Source organism: Zonotrichia albicollis, chromosome 10, assembly GCF_047830755.1.
Source record: "Zonotrichia albicollis isolate bZonAlb1 chromosome 10, bZonAlb1.hap1, whole genome shotgun sequence".
Taxonomy (NCBI): Eukaryota; Metazoa; Chordata; class Aves; order Passeriformes; family Passerellidae; genus Zonotrichia; species Zonotrichia albicollis.
In genome coordinates, this window is record NC_133828.1 from 26,478,785 (window position 1) to 26,503,813 (window position 25,029).

Here is a 25,029-nt window from a genome sequence, read left to right on the forward strand (position 1 = left end):
GCGCTTCGAGGGCCCGATGGGAGGAGGCGACGCTCGCATCGCGGAGGAGCCCGGCCGCGCACAGGTACGCGACGTTACGGGTGCCGGGGCCGCCGCTTGCCCGGCGAGGGGCTGCGGGCGCGCCCTGCCCACAGGCGGGGAGCCGTGAGGGCTCTGGGTGCGGGGGCCGGGACCGCAGGGGCCGCGGCGAGGCCGAGAGATGCCCGTGCACCAGCGGCTCTCGCTGGGCACTGCGGTGCCCGGGGCTCCCTCTCGGCCTGGGATGGAGCCGTGGCGGGGACTCGGCTCCCGGTGTGAGTGAGCCGCGGGCCGGAACGGGAACTGTAGAAACTCACAGAAGGGCCGGCGGGAGGACAGAGCCTCAGCCGAGGGCATCGGGCTTAAACAGCCGTGCGTCTTCTCACTGTGGCACCTGTGTCTGCCCGGCTGCGGTTTCTTTCAGTTACCAGAAAAAAGATAATCAAACAAAATACACAGAGGAAGAATAGGGCTTCTGCTTTTACAGATGCACTCCTGATCGGTCAGCAGTGAGCACAATATGTGTTGGTAGAAAAGCACTTGGACTGTGTGTCACAGTGAATCACTTTACTGCCTGTTCAAATGCAACATGTGAGGTACCCAACTGTGTATTGAATGGTTTATTGTCCTGCTCTGGTAGAAATATCTACACTACTAACAAAAAAGGGGCCATTAATAGTGATTATAAGCATTTCTGATAAACTTTCTGCAGTGTAGATGTTAAAGACATCTTTGACACTAGGCTTTCATCTCCATCAGATCTATCAGCACAGATAAATTTTGGTAGCTTGAGCTAGGTGCCTCAAACGAGGGACCTCCAGACAAAGAAATCCCTGGGCAATTATTATTACAGTCTAAGCTGCACACAACGGTGTGGATCAATAGCCATAATAGAGTCTGGGCCCTTCTTGACCTTCATTGCTTTGCTGTTTTGTTACCAAGTGTTTGCCATGTGGTCATTTTCACATCCTCTTAGGTCTGTTTCTGTGGTGATTTCTGTCAGTTCTGTAGTCCATGTTATAATGTGGTTGCTCCAGCTATTAATATTTGAGTAATATTTCAGTTTTGTTTATTCTAACTATTAGTAATGTTTAGGCTGTTAGTTCCAGGTTTCACTATGATCCATCTTTGGCTAATGCAATATAGCCATATAGCTCAGCTTGCTATAACAATTCTAGCTACTTATGCCAAGCAAGCACTTAGCTACTTTCAAATAATATGAATTTTTCAATAATTCTACCTTTGTCTTGGTAAGCATACCTGCTTTAATAATTTAGTATTTGATACAGGTTTAACCTCATGCCCTAGCAGAGTTTGAAGGTAAGATTCACTCTGTTAGTGAGTAGGCCATAATTCACACCCAGGCACAGAGGTGTGTGCATCTATACCTGTGTACAAAGTTACTCTGCAAAGTTCCCCTTGAGTTCGGTGGAATGCATCAAATCCATTTACATTTCTCAGTGGGCAAGAGCTGCTCCTGCAGGGCTGTAGGGGAATGGACTTTTCTGTATGGCAGGCTTGAGGGGTCATGAGCTCCAGCTGGTGTCCCACCTGAGAGGTGCTGGTCACCCCTGCTGGGATGTGGCAGAGTTCAAAGGGCCTCTCTTGGTACTGGGTCAGGAAATGCTTGGCTTTACTCAAAAATATATTTCCATCCTAGCCATAAAACAAGTTTTAAAGTGCTGGAAATTTTGAGGGAGAAAAGTCCAGTAGCAGTGGTGCAGTTTCATTAGCACTGCAGCTGAGGGAGGTGACTCCTGAAATCATAGAGCTGGCCTGAGGAGGTGTGGGAGGGAATGCACCATCACAACGCCCCCATGTCTGAAGTCAGTTCAGCTGCTCCACAGAGTGACAGTGTGGTCACCTCTTGCTTCTCTGCCTATAAACAGGTTAATGCTGTGTTCCAGTTGAAATTGGAGAGAAGTTTTTGGTTACCTAATTATTATGGTTTTTGTTAAATGTTAATATGTATCAGGAAGGCCTCTTCAACAGTGCCATCCATCAAGTTATTCTCCACACTACACCATACTGAAATACTGTTCAATAAGAAGCATTATCCCAATGTACCTTTTGCATTTCAGTGGGCAAGGTGCCCTCATGACCTTCCCTTATAATTACTGTTAACAGTAGATTTTACCCACAATGAAGAAACATAGATAGTGTGGAATGTGCTACAGTTACCATATTGATTAAAATAAAGAAAAGAAGTGATGGTCTCCAGCTTGTGAGAACTTGCTGATGTGTGAATCAAATTTGGTTCATGCTGGCAATGGTTGCTCCTCTGAGAAGGATAAGCAGTCTTTTGATGGCTAACCTGATCTCCAGTGGAGATGTGCTGCTTATTTTTCCCAGTGCCATTCCTGAAAAGAGAGAATAACAATATTAACAGTGGATGATGCCCTGCATTCATTTCCTTTTTCTATTGTGGATTTTAGTATTCACCCCATATATTTATTAAATCAACTTTTCAGTATTGATTGGTTTCCTGCCTGGTACCTGTGACTTGTCTATGACATGAGAGAGGGGATGGATATCCTGTGGCATCCACTAGAGCAGTTCTGATACAGCAATCACGTTAATCCCTTCAGTGCTTTGTTGGATTCCTCCCATTTACAGTTGCCTTGTTTGTTGTTCATGTTGCACTGAAATACAGAAAACATTTGATTCAGCCAGCCTCCAGATGCAGTTTCCTGAACTGCACCAATACTGAGTGAGAATGAAGCAGGATTAGACTGTTTTTTTCATCTGGTTTGTAATGCAGCCATACCTTAATCTTTATGCTGCAAACTGAATGGCGGCTTCTGCTCTGGCCAGGGAGTGCTGGCTAATGGGGCAAACAGCTTGTCTGGCTCTGCAAGGCTCCTACAAATACAGCTTATTGGCAGGTTTTGCTCATTGCTGCTTGTAGGCCACTCCTGGAACACCAAGGAGGAGCTCATGCTGCTCAAGTTTGTAATAGTTTGGAACTTGTACTTGAGAATTGCTGTGCCCAAAGCCACTTTATGATGGCCTCAGCTGTGAGCCAGCACTAGTTTAAAGCAGTGCTTACAAGCAGTACATGGAGTCTTTGTAAACTGTTGCAATTTCTTATGATGGCTCTGGATTGGCTTCATCTTTTAGATGTGTATATTACTGTGCTGTTTGGTGTTTCAGCTTTACAGACATGCCTTCAAAACTGGCCTTCTGCCTAAAGTTATCTTTGGACAGCAGTCCCCGGGCACAAGATGTGGCAAAGGCTGCCAGAGATTAAATAAATCATTGTGCATTGGAAGCTGGGGACCATTCACAGTCACGTAAACAGAGAGCACTTTTCTTAGAAGTTGTGCAGGATGAGCAGTCACAGAATTAACTGGATAAAAGAATGGTGGATAATTCTTTCAATGCTGTTTTCAGATAAGAACCTCTCTATTTACCTAAGGGTGTTTCCTCATCTTGTTTAAACAATCGATCAGATCCTGATCCATGTAAACATGTTTTGTTAGAATATTGGAGAAAGTTTTGAATGCTCTTTCTCTCCTAAAACCTGTTTCTCTCATTGATGATTTTCTAGGAGCTTGCTCTGATATGATCCAATGTGACACTGACCAGAGCTATAATGTATTAATTTCTGTGAATTTTTATGCAAACCAAAAAGCAGAAATGTATTATTTTCATTATTTTGCATTTTTCATTCTTTCATTCATGCTTATTGGTGGTGTTGAAATTCTGATACATCTGGATCAATAATTTAAATGGGACAGAACTATTCAGACCCCAGAAGAACTGAAAACACAATGTTTAGTTGAATTTCAATTTTATTTATTTTTTAAGATCTAATACTGCAGAGGGATAGAATACATAGTTAGCATTGTGTATCAGCGATGAGAGGGATTTATCTTGGTCTGCAGCAGCAAGGACACCTCTTGCAAAAATCTGTTCTCTATGTTTTCTGGGATATTTGAGGCAGGTAGGGCCCTGGAAAGGTGCTGCTTGCAAACAAACATTTTGCAGAGCTAGAAAAGGAAGAAAGGGGTCTTTCTTGCAATATGAAAAATGCAAACTGCAGGTCCCCAATGCCTTCATAGTGACAATGTCACACCTTGGCTGGGGTTTAAGGCCTGTTACAGCAGCAGTCTTTTGGGATAAGGAGTTTTGTGGTGTTTTTTTTTACAAGGTTAGAACTCAGCAGGTTTATGAGCCTGTAAAAGGTGTATAGTATGAATTGTGACTCTGGGGCCTGGAAAGACAGACATTGAAAGGTATCTGAGGACTGGAATAAAAAACTAAAGCAACCGGTTCCGCAATCCCTGGAGGGAAAGACACTCGTGCCCTTGCTGTGCCACACAGCCCTGCTGGCTGGTGAGGCAGCTGAGGCACGGCCGAGCTGGCTCAGAGCACTGCCTGCAGCTGCCTGGTTGTTTGTCACAGCTTGGTCTCCCGGCCCCTGCAGACCAACTGCTGACACGCTGGCTTTGTGCTGGGAAAAGCTACTGCAGCTGTTGAACATGAGCAGCTCCCTGGCTGTGTGCAGTCTGTGCAGGGAGGACACTGCAGCCATGATCATCAGCATTGCAACAAGGCTGCTTTATGGGCATGGGGGTCCAGTGCCCCTTTCAGGAGTTTCTTTTACCTCATGTGCTGATTCTTGATTTGTGTCCAACTGAGCACCTTGTTGCCTTTTCCACATATAACTTATGGACAGGTGGCTACTGGAACTGAGCTGTGGTGGTCCCTTAAATTGAAAGGTATATTCTCTTATAAGGTGTCTGCTGTGCTGCAACAGTTAAATGTATGGGAAAGCATTGCAGTTTTTCACTCCATTTCTTACCTTGGACTATGTAGAGTGTGTATATTTTTGTATATATAAAACACACATTATATATAGTGAAGACTAAGTTTTATGTATCACATATATGCATACGCTTTGGACACACACCCTATTAGAGTGCTGCACCACTGTATATATTGTATAGACTACATCTAGTACTATTATGTGTATGGTATATATGAGCATACATATAAAGCCCAATATACTAGATTTGCTCAAAACTTACTACGATCAGCTACTTAACTGCTCTGACAATTGATATTTTGTCTTCTTGTAGACAAATGTTTGTGGCCAGCATGTAGAGTAATTGCTTAGTAAGAGCAGGTTGAGTTCTTATCTTTGAGATGTGCTGAAGGGTCTAGCGACACCTTCTGGGTCTAGTTCTGGAAGCTGCTTGGCCTCAACACCAAGGAGTGGCCTAGCACATATCCAGCTAACCTTTTTCTTTGGGCTTTGGTGCATCAAAAGGCCGTTCAGCAACAATGAGTAAAAGCATCCAGTGAGGGCTAATATCTTAGAGGTGGAGCCACATTTTGCCTGTTGGGTTTGGGGGGATCTTTTCCCTGCATAACTCTGGCTTTTCCATAGGGCTTTTTTGGTGGACTCTCTACTACCCTGCAATTGTGTTTTATCAAATTTCCACTGCTAAATAAATACAAATAGCTATGCAAAATCCTTGACCAATTTTGGGGCATGTAGCCATCTCCACTACTTACTCAAATACTTGCCTGGCACTATTTAAGAGGATTTCTAGGAGGCTGCTTGCATGGAAGGGCTCTGGGGCAGCATGAGAGGGGAGCCGTGTCCCGGTGGGAGCTGGCACAGGCTCTGACTCCTGCCCTGCTGGCACTGGCAGCAAGCAGCTGAGAGCCTGCGAGCCTGAGGCTGTGCCTCATCTCTGCTGCTCCTTATCTGCCCCTTGCATGGAGCAGGGCAGTGCTGGGACAGAACCTGTTAGAGCCTGCCACTTTCAGCCTCTTCTTCTGGGGAACTTAGCTGTGGCCACCTCCGTTAAGTATGATACAATCACTATTACCAAGACCATCTTTAATTTAAAAAAATTTATTTCACACTTCTATACAAATATCCACAGGTAATTTCTAATCATGGAATGATGTAGCATTCTTAGCTGGTATACCAGTCTAATCCTATATATAAAAATATACCAGTGATGTGACTTATTTTTTCAAGAACTTTAACGCTGCTAAGACATTCATGTTCTTAGATGAGGGCCACAATCTGATTTTATACTCAGGGGTATTTCTCAAGCTTCTTAGCCCCTGATTAGCCTGGCTTCTGATGCTGCTGAGCCTTTAAGCAAATAAGCTAAGATTCTAAAAGATATTAATACATAATTAATTATGTATTATTATCTAAAGATATTAATACATAATTATGTAAGAGTTTATAAAGTCAGGGTCATAACACACTGAGATTCTCTAGTTAACTAAGGTGAGTCTATTAAACACTAAAGGTAACTTTTTAGGTGACCACACCTTCCAAGAAGGTACATTCAAAGTTAGCAGTAAAAATAAGACATTTGACAACTGCCCTCCTAGCAGGTTTTTACCCTATGAGGAGAAAAAGTACCAAGAGGTTTTTGCATAGTTCATAGTACAAGCAATTAACATGCATACTTTTTGAGCAGAATTTTGTTCCACATGGAATACACAACTATGAACTAAATCTTTGTTCCTAAATAGTACCAAAGCTTTAGAATATGGGTAAAAAAGTAAACTCTCTAAATCATTTCTCAGTTATGTTACAATAACCAATTACTAATAACATGGTTCTACTTTTATCAACATTCAGGTATTCAAGATGATTCAGTAGTCTCAACGTGGATCAGCTCAGATCCTGACAGTTAAGGTAAGTAAGGCATCTCAAGCCTCCAAGTGCTCTACAACAGCTGCAGCAGTCAAGGCTTTCTGCCGACCAGGAAGTCCTTGTGAAGCTGGAAAGAGGTTTCCAAAGGACTTTTCACTTTCTTGCAGTGAGGATAAAATGGTATCTAAAACATTACTTCACTTTAGTGTCCAAACTGTTAAACAGTCCACAGTAGTATACAAATCATGTTACAGGACCTGATGTTACAAGCATCAGGAAAAGAAAGCACCCATACACATCATTTGCATAAATATTTACATTTTAGAAAGCATTGGCACCTTCAGTGATTTATTAAAATGCAGTGAAAGCCTCAGGTCTCATAATCTTTAGTTCAAGCACAGAAACATAAAAACCAGAACAATGGTTTTCAAAATTCAGTAGTCTTCAGCCTACCAGTTAGTCAAAGACAATGACTTATAATAAAAATAAATACAAAAATGACTAAAATATATATATACAGAAAGTACATTTAATATTCAAGCCTCTCTTAAAACAAAACCTGTGTGTATTGTTGTGAACAAGAATCACACAATCTGATCTTAAAAAATAAAAAGCCCAAAATCAAGCAACATGACCCATTGCACGTGTAATTTAAGATGATGCTTTTTGTTAAGCCCTAACTACTGCAGCAGGCAAGGGTTATGACTAAAGCAGACTTGCAGGTCTTCAGTTATACTTGAACAAAGTGTGATAAGGCCACTGTGTGTTTATAAAGCACTGTGCATTGAGGGAACAATGGAGAACTCATCTTGACCTTAATCATTCATGCCTTAAATAACTAGGAAGAAAGTCAGGATCACAGGAGGATCACATCTGCTGTAGTGGTTTTGCTCATTTTGCAGAAAAGACCCCCACATCAGCATACTATTATCTGAAGTGTGGGTTAGATTTAAGGGGGATGAAGAGGCAGCGTGGAAATTAAATAAGGCAAATGAAGTCTGTTGAAGCCATTTTAACTGTGCAAATAAAAGCTTCAATATAAGTAGTAATATCTACAATCAAATGGTGAATGTATATAGTGTTCACAGGTCTAACTCCATCAGTATTCCATGAATGAAAACCTTAACCTCTATCTGAACTTTGTGGATAAACAACATTTTTGCCTAAGAATAACTTTCATTTTCGTTCCATTTGGTCAACCACTGTTTTGTCTCAAGGTCTGGGCTTTTCCCATCTTTGATCTGTCGCTCCTCCTTCCGAATTCTTACAGCGTGGTAGCGGGGGACACTGTCTTCGTACCTGGAGCGCCGGAAGAACCCGCACTGCGCACAGAAGGAGAACAACAGTTCAGCTCCAAGTTCCTGCCAAAGTACTACAACTGCAGAGGCAGTAAATTCTTCCATCACACAAATATGCAGGTAAGAAAATTGAAAACAAAATCATGTAGGCCAAAAATGTAGCATATTTAGCTGTACAAATGTGAGCCAGGAGGTCTGCATTAGCTGTTCAGCAGCAGTTAAAGACAAAGGGCATGCTCTGACTATCCGTGGTAATCAAATCCCTTAAAAATATTCCCTCCAGTACAAAGCTGTTCATTCATCTAATGAGGACATTTACTTCTACACACAGGAGAGCTGCTTCTCCTGAATCAAAGGCAGGTATGTACTTCAGTGTCTTCCTGTATGATGACATGATTTACCCTTAAGAACGTACAGAAAGACTTCCAGAACATTCAAAAAAAGTTACCCTAAGGGCCTTGGTTTTCATAGCACCACTTCAGTTACCTGAACTAACTACACATATGCTGTGTTAGAAACATGAGTCTTGCTTGCCATTGGAAGTCGTCCTGGATGACACCTGTAACAGCTTCTCTGCACTCTGCAGTTTTTTATTCAAAGCCACTGTAAAACGTGATTGTGAATATCAAAGCATGGACTAAAATTGATTTCCAAAACAAAAGGGAGCTATGGCCACAATATATAAAGATCGTGAATGGTACACACTCAGCTTTACATCCTTATGGATCACTGATCATCCTTATGGATCAAGATTCAGGTTAGGAGACATTGTGCCATCCAGCTGTCATTAGATACTGCTGGGGGTAAAAACATGTTAAAGCAAGCAAGTTTTCTTCCACAGTATTTAGGGTGCTGGATTTTTTGGTTCTGTTTGGTCAACGGTTTGGAGGTTTCTTAATATTAGAACTGAGAACTGAATTTAAAAAAATTACAGTGAGCAAAGACCAAATCTTTAGCCATCTCATAGTTTCATTAAACACTGTTTTGAAATAATTCATTAAGAATTCCTCTCCCCTCCCTTATCCCAAGCACACTCATGGATACAATATACATGCACATAAGTGGAATAAAGGTTGCTGGAAATACAAATCATCATTATCATGCATCTTGTAACTTCAGCAAAGTGTGTTCCTAGAGAAGTACCTTAGGACTCAAGTAAAACAGATGTTTCCACAGAAGTAAATTCTCATGAAAACCCTTCTCTGATGTAAGCAACGTGTACAGCATGCACTAAAGGTTAGTAAAGCAAATTTATGTATTGTTGCTGCAGTCTTATCTTTGCATCTTAACTCTACAGTGTTGATTCCCATCTTGCAAGCTTAAAGACTTACTTGTAATGGTAAAGCATAAATTAAAAAAAAAAAAAAATGAAGCCCATTGCAACAGATCACCATGTTTAAAAAAAAAAAAAAGAAAAAGAAAATAAAGCATTTTAGACCAGGGTAAACCTCTGTGTGTTCACATGCACCAAAAGCTGAAAATCTATCAACAGAAGGAGCAAGCAAGCATGATAGCTTGAAATCCAAAAGTTAATAGAACTTATGCAGAAAAAGCTTCACAGTTAGCCACTGCAACCATAGCATGTGCCACAGCTAGAAATTAAAAAATATCATCAGTTACCAATTACAGAAGTAGATCAGTACTATGCATCAGAAGTAAGTCTCTCTTTATCAGATGGCTGAGCATGGATCTCAGCCTTGTGATATGTGGCATCGTAATGATCTTTCTTATTTCTCTTGAAGAAACCACACTACAAGGAAGCAAGGTATTTAGTCATTTTTTGTGGACTGAAAGAAGTCAAACCTCTTAAAACCGACTTAAGTCCGTCAACTGTCTTCCCATTATTCCTTCAAGGGCCAAAGAAACCAAACTAAAAAACTCATTACAAGAACTCAGCTGTTTCTAGATCTGAAAACTTCTTGGGCTAACTTGATCCATACAATAACAGAATAGAGTAACTTATTAACAGAGCAACCTGAGACTGTTATTTCAGAGATATTTTGATAAATGTGTAGAGAATCTGTTTGGGGTTCTTTTAGGAAAAGCTACAATAAAGTATGTCCATAGCGAGTGAAGGTAGCTGTGAAGAGCAGAAAGAACCCAATTACAGAAACCTGTTTGTGGACTCGTGCATGGGACAGACAAAACCACAGGGTGTAGAAGAAAACCAGTTACTGCTTTGGCCCCTTCAATACAAGCTTTTGTCTTAAACCAATGATGTATCTGTCTTTCCAGCACGATGTTTGTCCTTCACAGAACAGCACAGTTTGTGTCATCAAAGCAGCATTTCTCACTGTGTGTGCATGTGAAAAATGTTTGTATTTTCATGCACAGTAAAACACTACTAGTTAGAACCTAACAGCCCACCCAGTATTCATTTATCAGGAGTATTTACAGGAGCAGCTGGGCATTTTTTACAAAATAAGGAAATCAGAACTATCCTCTGGGAAGCAAATTGCAGCAAATAGCTCCTCAAAGCTAACTGCTGCAGTTTCACTGGGAAAAACGTAACAGATAGGATATTCTTCACCTCCTCTTCCTTAAATAACCTTCTGCTATCCAATAACAGCAAATACTACTAACCTATGAAAAGTAAGAATGAAAGGATTGCTCTGTTATACTTGAGACCACAAATAACTAGCATTTTTACAAAGGTAATTAGAAAAAAGATACTTAATTTTTTCTTTTGCAAATAGTTAACCATTTGTTAGATCTCTTTATTTATTTCTTTAAGGTTTCTAATATAAAAAAGCAATAATAAGAAATTCACTAGCACACATGGCTATGTATTAATACTGTGCTTTTGGTTATTTTCATCTACTGTCAATTTAATGGTATTTCTCATGTTTTGAGAACTAAAACATTTCTAAATAGCTCACATGAAGTTTTACACCCAACTGCAGAGGCTCCCAATGGCTCTATCCGTCTGTATCAAACTATGGCCTCTGAACATTTGTCTCAAGTTTCATCTGGAGCTCAAAATACTTCCTTTTGAGGATGTGAAAATAGAAAAATTATGTAACAAGTCCGCCCGTACAACCATTTTAATTCCAAGTGTTGCAGATCTGAGAAATTGATAATGTGTGATTTGTGCAGTTTTGCCCTATTCTGAGTCCCAAATACTTAATTAGTTTGCTATCTTGTCAGTTATAGACCAGAAAATAAAAAATAACCAGATTAATAAAAGCTCACCTTCCATAGTAAGAATACCAAGAGTGCAAGCATGAGTATTCCAGCAAGGATAGCCACTGCAATGATCCACCATGGAACCCCTGTATAAAGGGTTACTGGTTTTGCAGGAAATACAGTAACACGCACCTGCAGGACAGAAAATGTGCATGTGGAAGGAGTATTTCAGAAGGTACATGTTTAATTAGAAAGCTGCAATTTATATAGTCTTACCTCTCCTCTAACAAAATGTCTTCTACAAAATGCTTTTAAAGAAAAAGTTCCCACTGGTATCATTTCAATATGGTAATTGATTTGTTCAACCCCATTAAAGGGTAAAAATTAACAATACTTCAAAACTCAGTTAGAAAGTTAAACTTTTAGCTAGTTTTGTTTTAAATTTGTTTCATTCCTGGTCTTTGGAGATAAGGCAGAACACCCACAACCATAACATGTAGTTAGCATTACACACTGAACCTACCTGAGCAACTTCATTTGTGAGTTTAACATTCTTAGCTGCAGCAGGAACACTGATAGAAGCCCTAACCACAATGTCAAGGTAATTCATTTTTGAGTATTCCTGTTCCAAAATAAAAAGCAAGTATTAGACACAGAACAGGAAAGAACTCTGACCTTTCAAGAAGGGCAGGTAAGAGGACTTACCTCCAGGAAGGTGCTGTTCCACAGCCTGGAACGCAGCACAATAGATGCCTTGCTGTCAAACCCCTTCAGGGGACACTTTATATCCACACAGCGTGCATTCATATTGCAGCTCTGCAAATGCACATTTCTACATGTGAGTAGGATCACATCTTCACAGATTGTTTAAACCTCACCCCAAGATTAAAAATGGGATTATATGCATTATACCTACATGCAAGAACCACTATCTGTTTGTACTGATAGCAATGGGAAAATACAATGAAGATATTATTACTTGCTTATTTTAAGGTAAGTAACTATGCAGATATTCTTTCCTAGTTCTTCCTCACAGTCGATGATCTAAATGTTTGAATTTTAAAAGCATCAATATTTGGATGTAAGATAAAAAGAAGGGAAAGGGATAATTTCTCTCACTCTGCCAAACTCAGAAAAGCCCTCTTTCGAGTGCCGAGGGAGGTATCTGACAAGAATAGAGCTGCTGCAATATCCCTACCAAGGTCTTGTATTTTCTTTCTGAGAATAAGGAGAATGCCTGGCCGTCTGTAATCTGCTTCTCTGCAACTTCACGCTTTCTTCTTGAGTTATGGGATTCCTACGAAGAAGAAAAAGTAAAAGAAGAAAAAGCAGTTTATCGTAAGAATCTTTTAATTCATACAAGCAGAGAAACTAGAGCTCAGTGTTTTCTTCTTCCAAAATCAGCACATGACTGATAGCATTATATAGCCCTACTTAACTACATTTACTGCTAAGAATAGAATTTGAGATTACCAAAAGAAAGGCCAACAGACTATTTTCTTTAATAGGGCAAAGGGAGGTTTAGATTTATAAAGCTTTCAATGCTATTTCCATTTTTATTTCTAGATAAAGAGTATTAATGGTACTCTTTTAAGAAAGAGTAAGAATGTGCTGTGGTCAGTAGATGCACGATTTTTTTTTAACTGTATACTAATTACACTCCAACTTAATATTAACTAATACAATTATCTGACAAAAACAGGTTTATGTGCATGCAGTTTTAATGGTGGAAAATAAAAATTCCTCCCATATAATCTTAAGATTATATGAAGAAAAAAATACAGCTTAAGTTTTAGGAAAAAGATTTTGCTAGATGGGCACAATCCAGGGCTATGAAAATTGCTTCTGATTATAATTGTTATAAATAAATAAATTTAGGTTCAAGTTCCCTGTCTTCAGAAAAAGGACATGGAATGCCCCTAGGCTGGGAAGATATTTAGTGATTTGTTGTTTTTTTGAGTAAGAACTCAGATGCTTTTATTACTGAGCAGTTTTCAATAATACTGATGAAGTTTGCTAGAACAGTCAGCAGTTTCATCCTGTATAAGAGCCTATGACAGCAGTGCCCATTGCATGAACAGTCACTGTGTCATAGCATCTATCCTTTAGCATATCAGCCTCATGAGCTGGTAAGAATTCTCCTGCTAGGCTTATTCACAGCTAACTGGCCCGGTACAGTGCTTGTGAGCTGCTGAAGACAAAAGGTAACTCCTCCTAGAGCAAGCTCTCATGGCCTACTCTCACTTGCTGCGGGTGCTTCCATGTTGTACCGATTCACCCACAGAACACGGGGTAACGTACCGCAACACGCAAACTGTTGATTTCACCCTCGGGTTGACAGGAGACTTTTTCCAAGCCTTTGGAGTCGATTTTCATCAAATAAAGCAGCCATTTGCCATTACTAATTTCTTTTGGCCACTGAATGTCCAGGGAAGCAGTGCCAAATGTTTTCAGTGGTCTGCCCAAGTTAGTTACCTATTAAAATAAACCTTCTTTAAACTTGAGTGAAATACTTTTCAGAGGGATTTTCTTCCTGAAAACATTATTGATTTGGACAAGCTTTAAGCATGCAGCTAACAGGAAACTTAGATCAGATGAAAGGCAGTCAAAATAGTACAAAGACAAAGCATATACTAAAACTAGCATACTTGAGGAGCAATACATAGAAGGATTAGAATTCCCTAACATGAACTTTTAGTGGTTGATTTTTAGAAATTAATCTTCATGTGAAATGACAATTCAAATTTAGAGTTAACAAATCAGTCAGTTGCGTAAGTGAGGCAAACTGCAAGTTTCTGATGAACTCTGACACAGACAACAAGCTCTTACTCTTGTAAGTCTGAAAGTGTTTTCCCAACCTCTTTTTTATAAAATTGATAAAATATCAATACCTAAATAAGCTTTAGTCCACAGTCAAACTGCATGTTCTGAACAGGAAGTTAGGTTTTTGGGCCAAAGAAAGCAAATTCCATTATACTAACTTTTTAAAATATTCATATGCATAAGCAAGAAGCTGTGCATTTGATTAAAAGCAGCTGTTGGCATCAATGTAAATTACTCACTCTGAATTCATACTCTATGAGGTTTCCAATATCATCTTCAGATTTCACTGCACTCTCACCAATGATGTTACCTCCAAAATATACCTGAGAAGGCTTAGCAACTCTGTTCAGGTGGGGGTGGGAAAGGAGAATAATCAGATTTTAATGAGTCTGAAGCACAACTGTCCCCAGACCCCCCAATCTGTCATGCTATCAACACTTACCCAGTGACTGATAAAAGCAATTCAAGAACCACTTTAGCACTGGCTGTAATTGGAGTCAAATTAGCTTGAGTGCTTGTTCTACAATGAAAAGGAAACAATGGTGTTTATTTTACAAATGTAGTGGGTTTCTCTCTACTCTTAAATTACTTCCGTGAATCAAACAAATAAATTCAAAACGTTTACAACTGTATATCAAAGCAAAGTGCAGGTGCATGCACACGAAGAAAACTTACGTTTCCAGCTTCAGGTTAATGTCTAGGTCTGTTGTATCAACATTAACCTTAGTGGTACTTAAGATCAGATAAAAGGTTACCTAAACAAGAAGAAAGATAATGAAATACATGAGCTCTTTAGAAGATATATCGATAAATGAAATGTTATAGAACATTTCAGTGTTAAGTTCTAGAGTTAAAAAGACAGATCCAAATCAGATTTCCAGTTGCAGCACACAGGACCTTTGGATGACCGCGGTCAGTTAGAACGAGATCTTACAACTACAGTAAAGTAAGTGCAACTTACATTAGAATTTCTTTTGAAAGGATTTCCAAGTTCACACTCTGCTTGAGAGCCATTTTGGTTAGCACCACATGTCAGCTGTTTTTCCTGATTGAACAGAACACATTTACAAGTAAAAATATGCTGGAAATAGTTTATATTTTTCAGTAGTTTTTCTCTTAAAAATACTTACAGGATAACTCCTCATCTCTCTGAATGCAGAGTATGTCAGACTGTCTGGAAAATTTGCAATTAGTTTAGCTTCATATGCATCTTCACCATCTTTTTGTGGATTTTTTACATCAGATGGATTGTTTGTCACAGTTATTTCCAGGGCAATATCTTTCTGGTCTTTCAGAACAAGCACTGGCATGCCGTTTTCACTACAGAAACAGAAAGTACAGGGTTCTGTGCATTAGGAAAACAAATGTGTATGCAAGTTTGCTTCTTATGATTGTTTAACCAAATACAGTTTCCTCATATTGGGGGGGAACTCTAGTAAAACTGTGAACATACACAGTCAAACTATGAACAGGCATAGTCAGGTTTTTTCCCAGTGATAGGTTTTTTTCCCCCACACCAGTATTTCATCTGACAGTGGCCAGCAGTGAAGAGGAAGAACAGGATGATAAATCCCTCAAATAATCAGGAGTTTATAGTATTTCTGAACCAGCACTTGCATCTGACTCATGTAGTGAGGAATTTCCTCCAAACCAATCTACTGACGTGCTTTATACTTGTAAAGTATACATGGGTTTGGCTTCTGAGTGTGGCACTCGCTGCTAAAAATGTCTGACTGCGGGCAGTAAATAAACATTTGTTTGTTTGTTTTATCCCTGCACTAATTTCACTGGCCCTCCAGGAAGGAGGGGTGCAGCAGGGTGCTGGGCCATGTGTTACAAGTAAATCATCACTGCATTTCTCTTTAATGACTTCTCTTGGGCTACGAGACCACACTCTATCAAACTGTCATACAGTCAAGTTTCACCTGCAAAATAATTAACAGTGTCACACAATAAACTACTGCAAGGCTGGTTTAGCATATCATTTCTCCAGGTATTAAATTGGCTTCATTTTTTTTCTTTTAGTCCTCCCCTGCACTACTGTGGCCACTTAGTATCCATTCAACTCTGAACCACTTTTCTTCTCAAGCTCTTCCCCTCTGCCCTCATTCCTCACCCTGACAAATCAATACTACTATTAAGGGCTGTGTTTGCCAGACACAGAAAAAAGCTGCTTTTCCAAAATCCTCTCCTAAAAGTTCTTTTAAGGACTTGTTAATAATTTGAACTTTGGAAGTGCATTAATCAAGACTTACAGTGGTAAATAAGTAAACCTGTCTTCATTTCCCTCTCTCGTACAAAACCGGTACTGAAGCTTCAGGTTGCTGTGACATTCATTGTCTTCTCCACATCCTTCTTTTAAGAACTCCACCTAAATAACACCAAACCAATTTTACCACCTGACACACAACAGTAGCTTAAAATCAGATTCCTGAAACAGACTGAATAAAGCAGCTACATGGAACTCACAAGGCACTTTCCTGGACAGAGTTCAGATTTCAACCTGACTTAATTCTTGAGTTGAGTTTTGCTTTGTGAGATACAGCCCTTGATGCTGGTAGTTTAGAACTTTAAATGTAACTAAAAAGCAGAGCTGCATAATTGTAAATGAGAGGTGCCCTTATTATGAGAAAATACATCTTTAGTGTGATTCTCCAATAAGCACTGAGGAAATGAGAATTTTTAATGGAGATATTCCCTCCCTTCCATGTCACTGCTGCAATCATTGCTCAAATGCCATTTCAGCATCCTAACCATGGAAGACTTAAGAGCGAACATTATCTTTTTATGTTGGACAAATATTCCCAACAACAATGAATTTCTATTTTTAATCAAAAGTACATTTCCTCCTAAACTTATTGGGGAGAGGGAAGAAACCAAGGAGCTATACCATCTTCACGTGTTGCACAAGAACACAGGACATAGTTTGTAACATGTTGTAACAAGTTCAGAACAAAATATAAAATGATAATCCAATAGTTACATGTCCAGTGCCACCCCAATTATTTCCTTTGGACATAATATAGTTTTCTACAATCTTTAAGTTATTTGTAAAAGCACAGATTTTTGTGAGTATGATATATCAAAGGCTTACTTTTGTGGTCTCTGTTTCAGATTCATTTGAATTTAGAATTGGTATAAGATCTGGAAGTGCACTCTCTCTTCTCTTGGATGGTGACTCCAGGCCAGCAATTTTAACGTTGACTGATATTGGAATGGGACGTAGCTTATCTTTAATCTTTTCCTGTCAGAATATTTTAAATTGCATCAGTAGTGTACAGTGCAGAGGAGAAAAAAGCAACATAAAGATGAGCTGTACTGTATATAAATTCAGCATTTTCTAAACATGCAGGAACACAAAAAGCCCAGTGCTATTGTCCTTTTTTTCCTCTGGTTTCCCAATCTGACCATTTGTCTCACCATTAAGAATTCCTTTGAACCACGGACAGTAATTCAGGCAGGTGAAATTCACACAGCTATAGTAAAATAACACACTGGAACAGGTTTGAGTAACATGGTCTAATAAAAGGTGTCCCAGCCCCTGGCACGGGAGTTGGAATAAGATGATCCTTAGGGTCCCTTTCAACCCTAACCATTCATTGATTCTATTCTATTTATAAATTGAAGTTCTTTAATCTGCTGTGGTCAAAAGCAGCCTTGGAGGCTGACTCATTCCTGCTGAGCCATGGTGAGGCAATCTGTTTAGCCTCTGCAGCAGTTCCACCTCTAGAAGCTACCACAGAGCAGCCAAATCAAGAGAGCACATACCAAGCTTTCTTGTCCTGCCCATTTGTCCACTCTAAAACCCACGGGTTAAAATTATTTTCCTGAACAGTCACACTATAAAAATCTGTAACAATTATTTCTGTTGGAAGCAGCTCTCCATTTTTGGCACTTAGTTGTTCTCTATTGTTCTAAATTAGTTCAGCTCTACTGACCTCCAGAGTGTGCTGCAGTGGCTACAGTTTTTATCCATACTTTGCAAGAAAGGCAACAGGAGGAAGCAGCATGTGTGTAGAGAATAGTAAACTATGGTGGGTTTCTATTTTTGAAGTTTTGCATATGACTTTGAAATTAAATACAAAATTACATACAAAGATTCCTTCCATGAGGCTGCAAAAAAAAGAGCATTCTTTTGTTTTAAGTGGATCTAAATGAAAGACAAATAAAATACTCTCCCTTACCTGCAGTATAAGCTTTGCAGTGACACACTCCCATGAGTTCTGTCCCCTGAGGGTTGTACTTGCAGTGAACTGATCAGAGGAGTGGTCACTGAAGCGCACCCTGGAGGGCAGGCCCAGCTGCCGCCTCTCATTTTCCACTTCAAACGTGTAATTGATCTCTATGTGAAAAAATAAAGTAGGTCACTATAAAACAAAGAATCATTTTAAAAAGAACTTTAATTGCACAAGAGATCATCTTAAGCATTATTCTAGAAGACTGTTCGAGACAGTGCTGGGCTTCACAAACTGTTTTCAGTCATTGAAAAAAAAAATCAAACTTCTCCATGTCAGTTTTGTCCTGCCACAGTTGAGGGCCAGGTACCCCGTGTGTAAATCTAATGAAAATTTCTAAATCAAATCCTATTATTCCCAAAGTAAAGCGTTCCCTTGGGCGTGGGGGCTGGCTGGGGGAGCTGTAATTGCTGTATGGAGCCAGCAGAGGGCTGAGCTACCCGCTGTAAATACCCCAGCCAGAGCCAGCACGATCCTGAGATCAAGATACATTGGCAATTTCAACACTGAAAGCAGAAGGTGTGACTAGAGCTGTCCAGTTGTGTGCTGAGGTATGCTTTTCTAGATCTGAACTTGGTGCATCTTTTAATGATTGCTTCACCGAGCCAATTCAGTGCTGCACAGATGGAAACAGCACTGAGTGTGCCAAGGCACTGAGCGCTGCTTCAAACACTTCACCTGCTACAGGACCAGCACTCATTTGGGCACAGCCGTTGGATTGTAAAAGTAACTGAGAAATTCAAGACAACACAGGAGAAAAAAGGTCATTGCCCTAAAGTTCTTCTCATTTCCTCTCAAAATGCTACACAGTTCTCCAAGAGCTGTGACAGCAGCATTGTAGCAAGTGCTTTACATCTTTATGGCATAGTCTTCCAGTCTTCTCCTATTAATGCAGATTTTTTTATTTCAGTTAATGATTTCCACAAAACCATTTTCATGAATACAGGACAGGTTCATAGGGTAAGCCTCCAATAAGAAATAATGCTCACGAAGAATATATAAAATTGACCTTAAAAAAGGATTAGGGATTCTCTAAAGCAGCACTAACCTAGAGAAGCAAAATGGTTTGGGTCTGTATAGAAGCCGTTTGCTCACTGGCAGTTGTATTACTTAAAAAGCTTTAGTCTGTCATCCACAGAACAGCTTAACACACCAGCATGGCTCTAAATACAGACTGTGCAACAGCTGAGCTTAGCACTGAGTCACATTTTAAATTTGTCAGTCACTGTTGAGATGACTCACTATAATTTGAGTAATGTGTTTCCATGATGAACTCTAAAGAAAGAAAAAAAAAAACAAAAACAAACCATGTGACAAACAGATCAAAAATACTTATCTTCAGAACTTACTTATTCTTGGATTTAAATCTCTAGGGTTTGCAGTATATTGAAAACATGCTTTCACATCCATCCTGTAAAAAGTGCCAAAAATTATTATTAACTTTTATTAAGGCATGGTCCAACAGAATGAAAAGTTTCAACTGATCAGTCTTATGACTGTGGTATTTACTGCTTACTAGACTGAATTATAAAGCAAGAAAAAATGGTTAATAAGCAATTAAGCATTTGCTGTCATGTGTCTATTCAAGACAAGATACTTGTGTTAGAAGTCTGAAGAGGCAAGGTGACATTAATTTTCAAAAATGAACGTTATGAGAAGGACATATTCCACACCTTGTCTTTAGCACAGTAGGCTGAAGAAATTCAGGAAGTCAAAATGAACATATGCAGATACATTTGCTTAACCTGCATGACTCTCATATCCCTTCACTTAACATGATCACTGAATAAATTCTGACAGTAAAGCTCAATACACCAAGGCTTCTGATAGAGGACTTTCTTTTTCCATTTACCTGATTTCACCATGGTCCTCAGGGTTCTTTTTCTTTAGATCAATTCTATCAGGCTGTACTGTAATGTTTCTTCTAATGCTTATCACAGGCCGAGATCTTCATTTGGGGGAAAAACGGGGAATAAAAAGAAGATGTAAAAAAAGAAGTTGCTTCTGTTCATATTAATGAAATAAATAATGTGAATAACAGATTCCCTCCACCCCTGCACTGATTTGCAACAAAGACACTTCAAGAAAATCAGAGTTTGGCTTTGACACTGGTTCGAAAAAACCTGAAAACTATTAAAGCTAAGCAAAGGTCACTGAGAACAACTACAGATCCTGAGTGGGAAGCAGGCCACACTAATGTGATGTTGTTGTTGTCTTTCTTTACACTTACAAAAACCAGAAAATTCAGTGGTGGTTTCTACCACCAGTAGTAATTCAGCCCCTGGGAACAACTATAGGTACTACAGTTCATTCAGGTTCATGTTCACAAGAGCTTTAATTTGGAGCCTGGTAGCTGTGGGAAATGATATTTCCTGCTTCCTCTGCATGTAGGCTGTAACCATACTTCTGCCTGACAACTTGTCTTTTCTCTTCTGGAAGGGAGAAGACATTTCACATGAACAAATGAATGAGGTGATCCTGTTCTCATTAAAGCATCAAAAGGTTGTTTAAAATAGCTGGTAAGCCACCTGCTCCACTTAACTGGGCCACTCCTTTTACTCTTTGTCACCATAAGAGGTTTTTCTTCTCACCTTGGTAAAAGTTTTTGTCCTGCCTTTATCAGCAAAAGATTAGAGCTCCTTCTGAGCAAGCAGAATGCTAAATAATCTGACCAACTCCTCTACCACCTGCTCTGTTCTCTTCCACAAGCCATGTGAGTTGCTTTTCTTGGGCACCGTTCCAGTTATTTAAGAACATTACTATTATGTGCACAGATACTGTACACCTTAGAGATGGGAGAAAAAATTGTAGGGAGGGCTGTTCTTCCTGAAAAGTAAAGTTGTTTGTCCTAAAGCCCTAGTGTAATTAATTAATTAATTAATTAAGGTTCCATGTATAATACCTGTACACATTTACAGAATCTGACAGGGAACCAACAGCAACATCAGGGTAGGAATTTTTATCCAGGTCCATATTTCCAGCAATAGAGTAACCAAAGAAATTGGTGTTTGTTTTTTCACCATCAAGAATCTAAAAAGCAAACAGACATTTGAAAACAATAAAGGTAAAATAAGTGACAACTGAACATAACTGTCTTACAGTCAGAGACAAAAGAGGGAAAAAGATACAATGAAGCAGGACCTGTGAAACAGGATCTCTGTGTTCAGTTCAGCTAAAGGATACTGAAGTGCCAGGACGATTTGCTCTTCTTCCAATAGCAGTGAGTACCAGAAATTACTGATCTGCTGAGATCTTATGCTTATTACATAATGTTTATTACCCTCATGTTTATTTACAGTATTTATGGACTATGAACACTTAAAACAGAAGAAGCATTCTGTAAAGTATTCAAGCAGTATTCTAGGGAGTATAATGAAGTTCCATTCCCACCCTGCAAACTGGACACAGTGACCCTCAAAATCAAACAAAAAAACCCAAAGAAACCCAACAACAACCAACCAAACATTTTAAAGAAGGAAGTGAAATAGTAGTAATGAAAGAGAAAACAAAGAAACTAATTGTTTTGCAAGCACCAGATTTTTTTTTCAAACCCAGATCTATACATCTTTTCTTTCTGCACATATTACTGGTGCCAATGGATGGCCAGAGAAATAAAAATATCTGTTAATAACAAGAATTCCTAATCTTTCCTGTCAGCAATGCAATCTTTGAAGGGCCCTGCAACTTTCCTGTATACCCAATGCTCCAGTAACAGCAATGGAAAGTAAGATGGATAATAGCCCTGTCATTCCTTTAATTTTGTTCAAGAATAATTATATAGTAAAGGTTATTTCATTACCTGTGCTGGTTTCGTATTTATTCCATTCTTGGATCCATGATAAATGTATACTTTGCCAAAACCATCGTACGGAGCCCCTACTGCAATATCTGGTGAAAATAAATTGCAACATCTAAAATCATTCTTGCTCTTTCTGCAGCATGCAATCAAAGGGTAAGATGTTACAAGTCTGGCGTTGGCAAAACAATCTCACACATTTTTATTGTCATTGTTTTCCATTTACCTGGGTATCCGTCCTGATTAATGTCCCCAACGTTTTCTACTGCAAGTCCAAACATGGAGTCAGTGGTTCCATTTAAGCGCAGAGGCTTCACCCCTGCCCAATTGCCCTGGCGGTTCATGTAGATGTACACGGCACCCCCGATGTCCCCGCTTCTGTCAAAGTACTGCGGGGCCCCAACAACGATGTCCTGCCAGCTTTGGATGGAAGGGAAAAGAAAAGGCAATGCTTTTGTAGGAGAACTCTGAAGAATAACTGCTAAGACCGTGAGCTCAAGATCAGCTACCCAGAGAGCTGCTGAACAAAGACTAAAATGTGCATTAAACTGTAGGGCATCAACAGCCCCGCTGACACTACAAGCTGGTTTATTCCCTTGATGGCATACAAGGACCTTCTATGGTCTTCTTGGGGTATGAGACTGGTTTCTTGTTTCTCTGTTTGCAATAACTGTTTAAATAAAACTCTTTATTAGAAAGGTAGACTCCATCCTGATTGATTCTCAAGACGCTCACCATTTCCTCCAGGAAAACATGGAAGGTGGGCTTTGTCATTTCTTGTATTTCTAATGTGAAAAACCAAAGCAGAAATAAACAAGATCGCTGTACCAGCAGCAGGAGTTAATCACAGCCATACCCATCACTGTTGAGGTCCACAACAGCAACATCGTAGCCAAAAGAGGAGGCCAGCCCTTCTCCTTCAAACATGTGCTCCAGGGAAAGTGCTCTCTGATTTTTTTCCTTCTTCAGTAAAACTACTGCTCCGCTGTGGTTCGCTCTTGGGGCACCAGACACAAAAGTCATCTCATCTTGGGAGACAATTCCTTTACCAGAGTCCAAAGAGAAACCTTTAACAGAGAAAGAAATAAAGTATAAATTACCTAAGTAACAGTTTGCATCTTCATATGAAAAAATAAACATTTCCCCAGCTATATTAAAGTGGTATATGGAATACAAGTTTTGTCTAAAATACAGTGTGCTATGGCTGGGAATTCTCCATTTCTGTTTGCGCTGGTGGATGTGTATTTGCAAGTCAACACTTTTTTACATTCCTACAAACACTCCTCCGTACATTACAGTTCGTGTTTCCCCACAAAACACAGTATTTCATTGCTGACTTGGACCTGCTTTTCGCAGACCCCAAACACAGGGCACATACAGCTTAGACACAATTACAGCTTTAACCACTTCAATATAGCTTGAGTACTTCACCTCTGGCAAAATTATCAGAAAACCTCCTAAGTAAAGTCAGTATCGTTCCGTTACAAACATGCAAATTGTTCTGCACAAGCATTCTCATATGAATGATGTATGCAGTATTTGAGAATCAGCTTACACAGTAATGGTGAAATAGGCAATTTTAAGTAAATGCAGCCCTAAAAATGACACGTCCAAATTAATTTAGTCTTACAATACATTTTAAAATATGAAAAACCAAGTTAAAAGACTATACTGCTAATACCAATATAGCCAGTGAAGGCCAAAGTAGAAAAATGCCCACTTTGCAAGAAAGGAAGATACCAGCCAGATGGGAGTCTCCCTCTGAAACACTTCACCACTGCTATGGAAATTCTCAATTACAGCAATTCACAATGACACAGTTCCAGAAAAAACTGAGGGAGTCCCAGCTGCAGGAAAGATGAGAAGGTTCGGAGAAATGCATGACAAATCAGCATTTCTCTCAAGCCTTGTTACTTTGCTGTCTCCCCTTTATCTGAATCCCTGGTTTTTTCATGCTTTACTGATATGAGAGGGGATAGAGGGGACGGAATCATGACAAAGGTCTGGAGGTTATGTCTGACCAGATGCTGCCACCTCAAGTGGTCACAAACCTAAGTAGCTATTCATCATTACATCCACTGACTTGTCCACCTGTATGCTGGGAGGCAATGTTTTGTACACAAACTGATCTGGATGAGTATCAGATACAGCTGTCAAAAACAGAAGACCTATAAATATGAGTGAAAGATTGAAAAGAAAAAAATAGTAGTTAAGCAAAGCACCTATAACCACATTTGCTTAAGGTGTAAACAGACAGAACAGTAATGCCTGGGATGAGCTGGCTTGTCTGGAAGTGGTTCTGATTATTACAAATCAAGGCAGCATCTACATTTAGGAGATAAATGCATTGGTTACACAATTGGAAAAAGATTAGATGACTGTTCACAGCAAAAGGCATCGGCCTCCACAGCGCTCCTCAATTCTTATTCCACCAGAAGACGCTATCAGCTTGTCTAATCTAAGCTCTTAGGATGATTTTTCTAGTTAGCTTTACACCCAGTAATTACAGCTGATATTTAACAGAAGTTTATGTTCTCTTTCTCCTAACATATATGTAGCTCTAAGTTTGCTCTCTTCTTGACTTGGATTTTTATTTTTTACATTCGCAATGCCCTTCCCATCTATTCAGCTTTCCATCACTCACACAGAAATTCCAGTCTCAGGTTACCAAAACTCTGTTTGTTGCATATGCCAAAAGCAGTGGATCAACACACCACAGAAATCTGCACTGGAACAGAAGGATTCTTTACACTTAATGCCTTTCCAAAAATGCGGCACAGCCTTTTCAGTCTATCTCCCTGGTGTACAGAAAGGTCGCTGGCCTAAGGACATATTCCTGCTTTCTTGACTGCACAAAGAGCAAGAGATTCACCTCCTGCAACACTCACGTCAGTAAAATATAAACAGCACTTATATTATGGCATTTTAAAGGTCTGTTAAAAGTCACTGGAGTTTTAAAAGCATAAATAATAGAAGAATTGCACTTAACCTACCAGGAGAGAAAATCTACAGCCTTAACCGTTACATCCAGAAACTCAAATTTTGATAAACTTTCTGATACTACATGGCAGAGACTGAGCAACTAAGGACTACAGATTC

General features: G+C 39.5%; 1 protein-coding gene and 1 long non-coding RNA gene across 6 annotated transcripts in view; one reads left to right on the forward strand and one right to left on the reverse strand.

Annotated features, from left to right (window-relative positions):
• Positions 1–6,554: 6,554 nt before the first annotated feature.
• The window catches only part of LOC102068977 (uncharacterized), a 28,956-nt gene continuing 10,481 nt past the window's right edge, over positions 6,555–25,029 (forward strand). Inside the window, exons 1-4 of the long non-coding RNA XR_003379609.2 lie at positions 6,555–6,694; positions 7,923–8,070; positions 20,574–20,653; positions 21,236–21,354. This is a non-coding gene — a long non-coding RNA (uncharacterized LOC102068977). The remainder of the gene's footprint in view (positions 6,695–7,922; positions 8,071–20,573; positions 20,654–21,235; positions 21,355–25,029) is intronic.
• ITGA6 (integrin subunit alpha 6) overlaps positions 6,954–25,029 on the reverse strand; it is a 37,409-nt gene continuing 19,333 nt past the window's right edge. For 2 of the 5 annotated variants that reach the window (XM_074548488.1, XM_074548486.1), the window contains 20 exons: positions 22,787–22,997; positions 22,157–22,350; positions 21,934–22,022; positions 21,037–21,164; positions 19,987–20,082; positions 19,484–19,545; positions 18,084–18,241; positions 16,994–17,143; positions 16,155–16,270; positions 15,030–15,219; positions 14,861–14,944; positions 14,575–14,654; positions 14,342–14,419; positions 14,139–14,241; positions 13,378–13,551; positions 12,275–12,373; positions 11,782–11,892; positions 11,600–11,698; positions 11,143–11,268; positions 6,954–7,974 (listed from right to left, as the gene is read on the reverse strand). In XM_074548488.1, coding sequence (XP_074404589.1) covers positions 7,816–7,974; positions 11,143–11,268; positions 11,600–11,698; positions 11,782–11,892; positions 12,275–12,373; positions 13,378–13,551; positions 14,139–14,241; positions 14,342–14,419; positions 14,575–14,654; positions 14,861–14,944; positions 15,030–15,219; positions 16,155–16,270; positions 16,994–17,143; positions 18,084–18,241; positions 19,484–19,545; positions 19,987–20,082; positions 21,037–21,164; positions 21,934–22,022; positions 22,157–22,350; positions 22,787–22,997 — 2,507 coding nt within the window. In that variant the 3' untranslated portion in view covers positions 6,954–7,815. Of the gene's footprint in view, positions 7,975–9,570; positions 9,701–11,142; positions 11,269–11,599; positions 11,699–11,781; positions 11,893–12,274; positions 12,374–13,377; positions 13,552–14,138; positions 14,242–14,341; positions 14,420–14,574; positions 14,655–14,860; positions 14,945–15,029; positions 15,220–16,154; positions 16,271–16,993; positions 17,144–18,083; positions 18,242–19,483; positions 19,546–19,986; positions 20,083–21,036; positions 21,165–21,933; positions 22,023–22,156; positions 22,351–22,786; positions 22,998–23,981; positions 24,099–25,029 lie in introns of all 5 variants that reach the window. The other 3 variants (XM_074548485.1, XM_074548484.1, XM_074548487.1) reach the window with 3 other exon arrangements.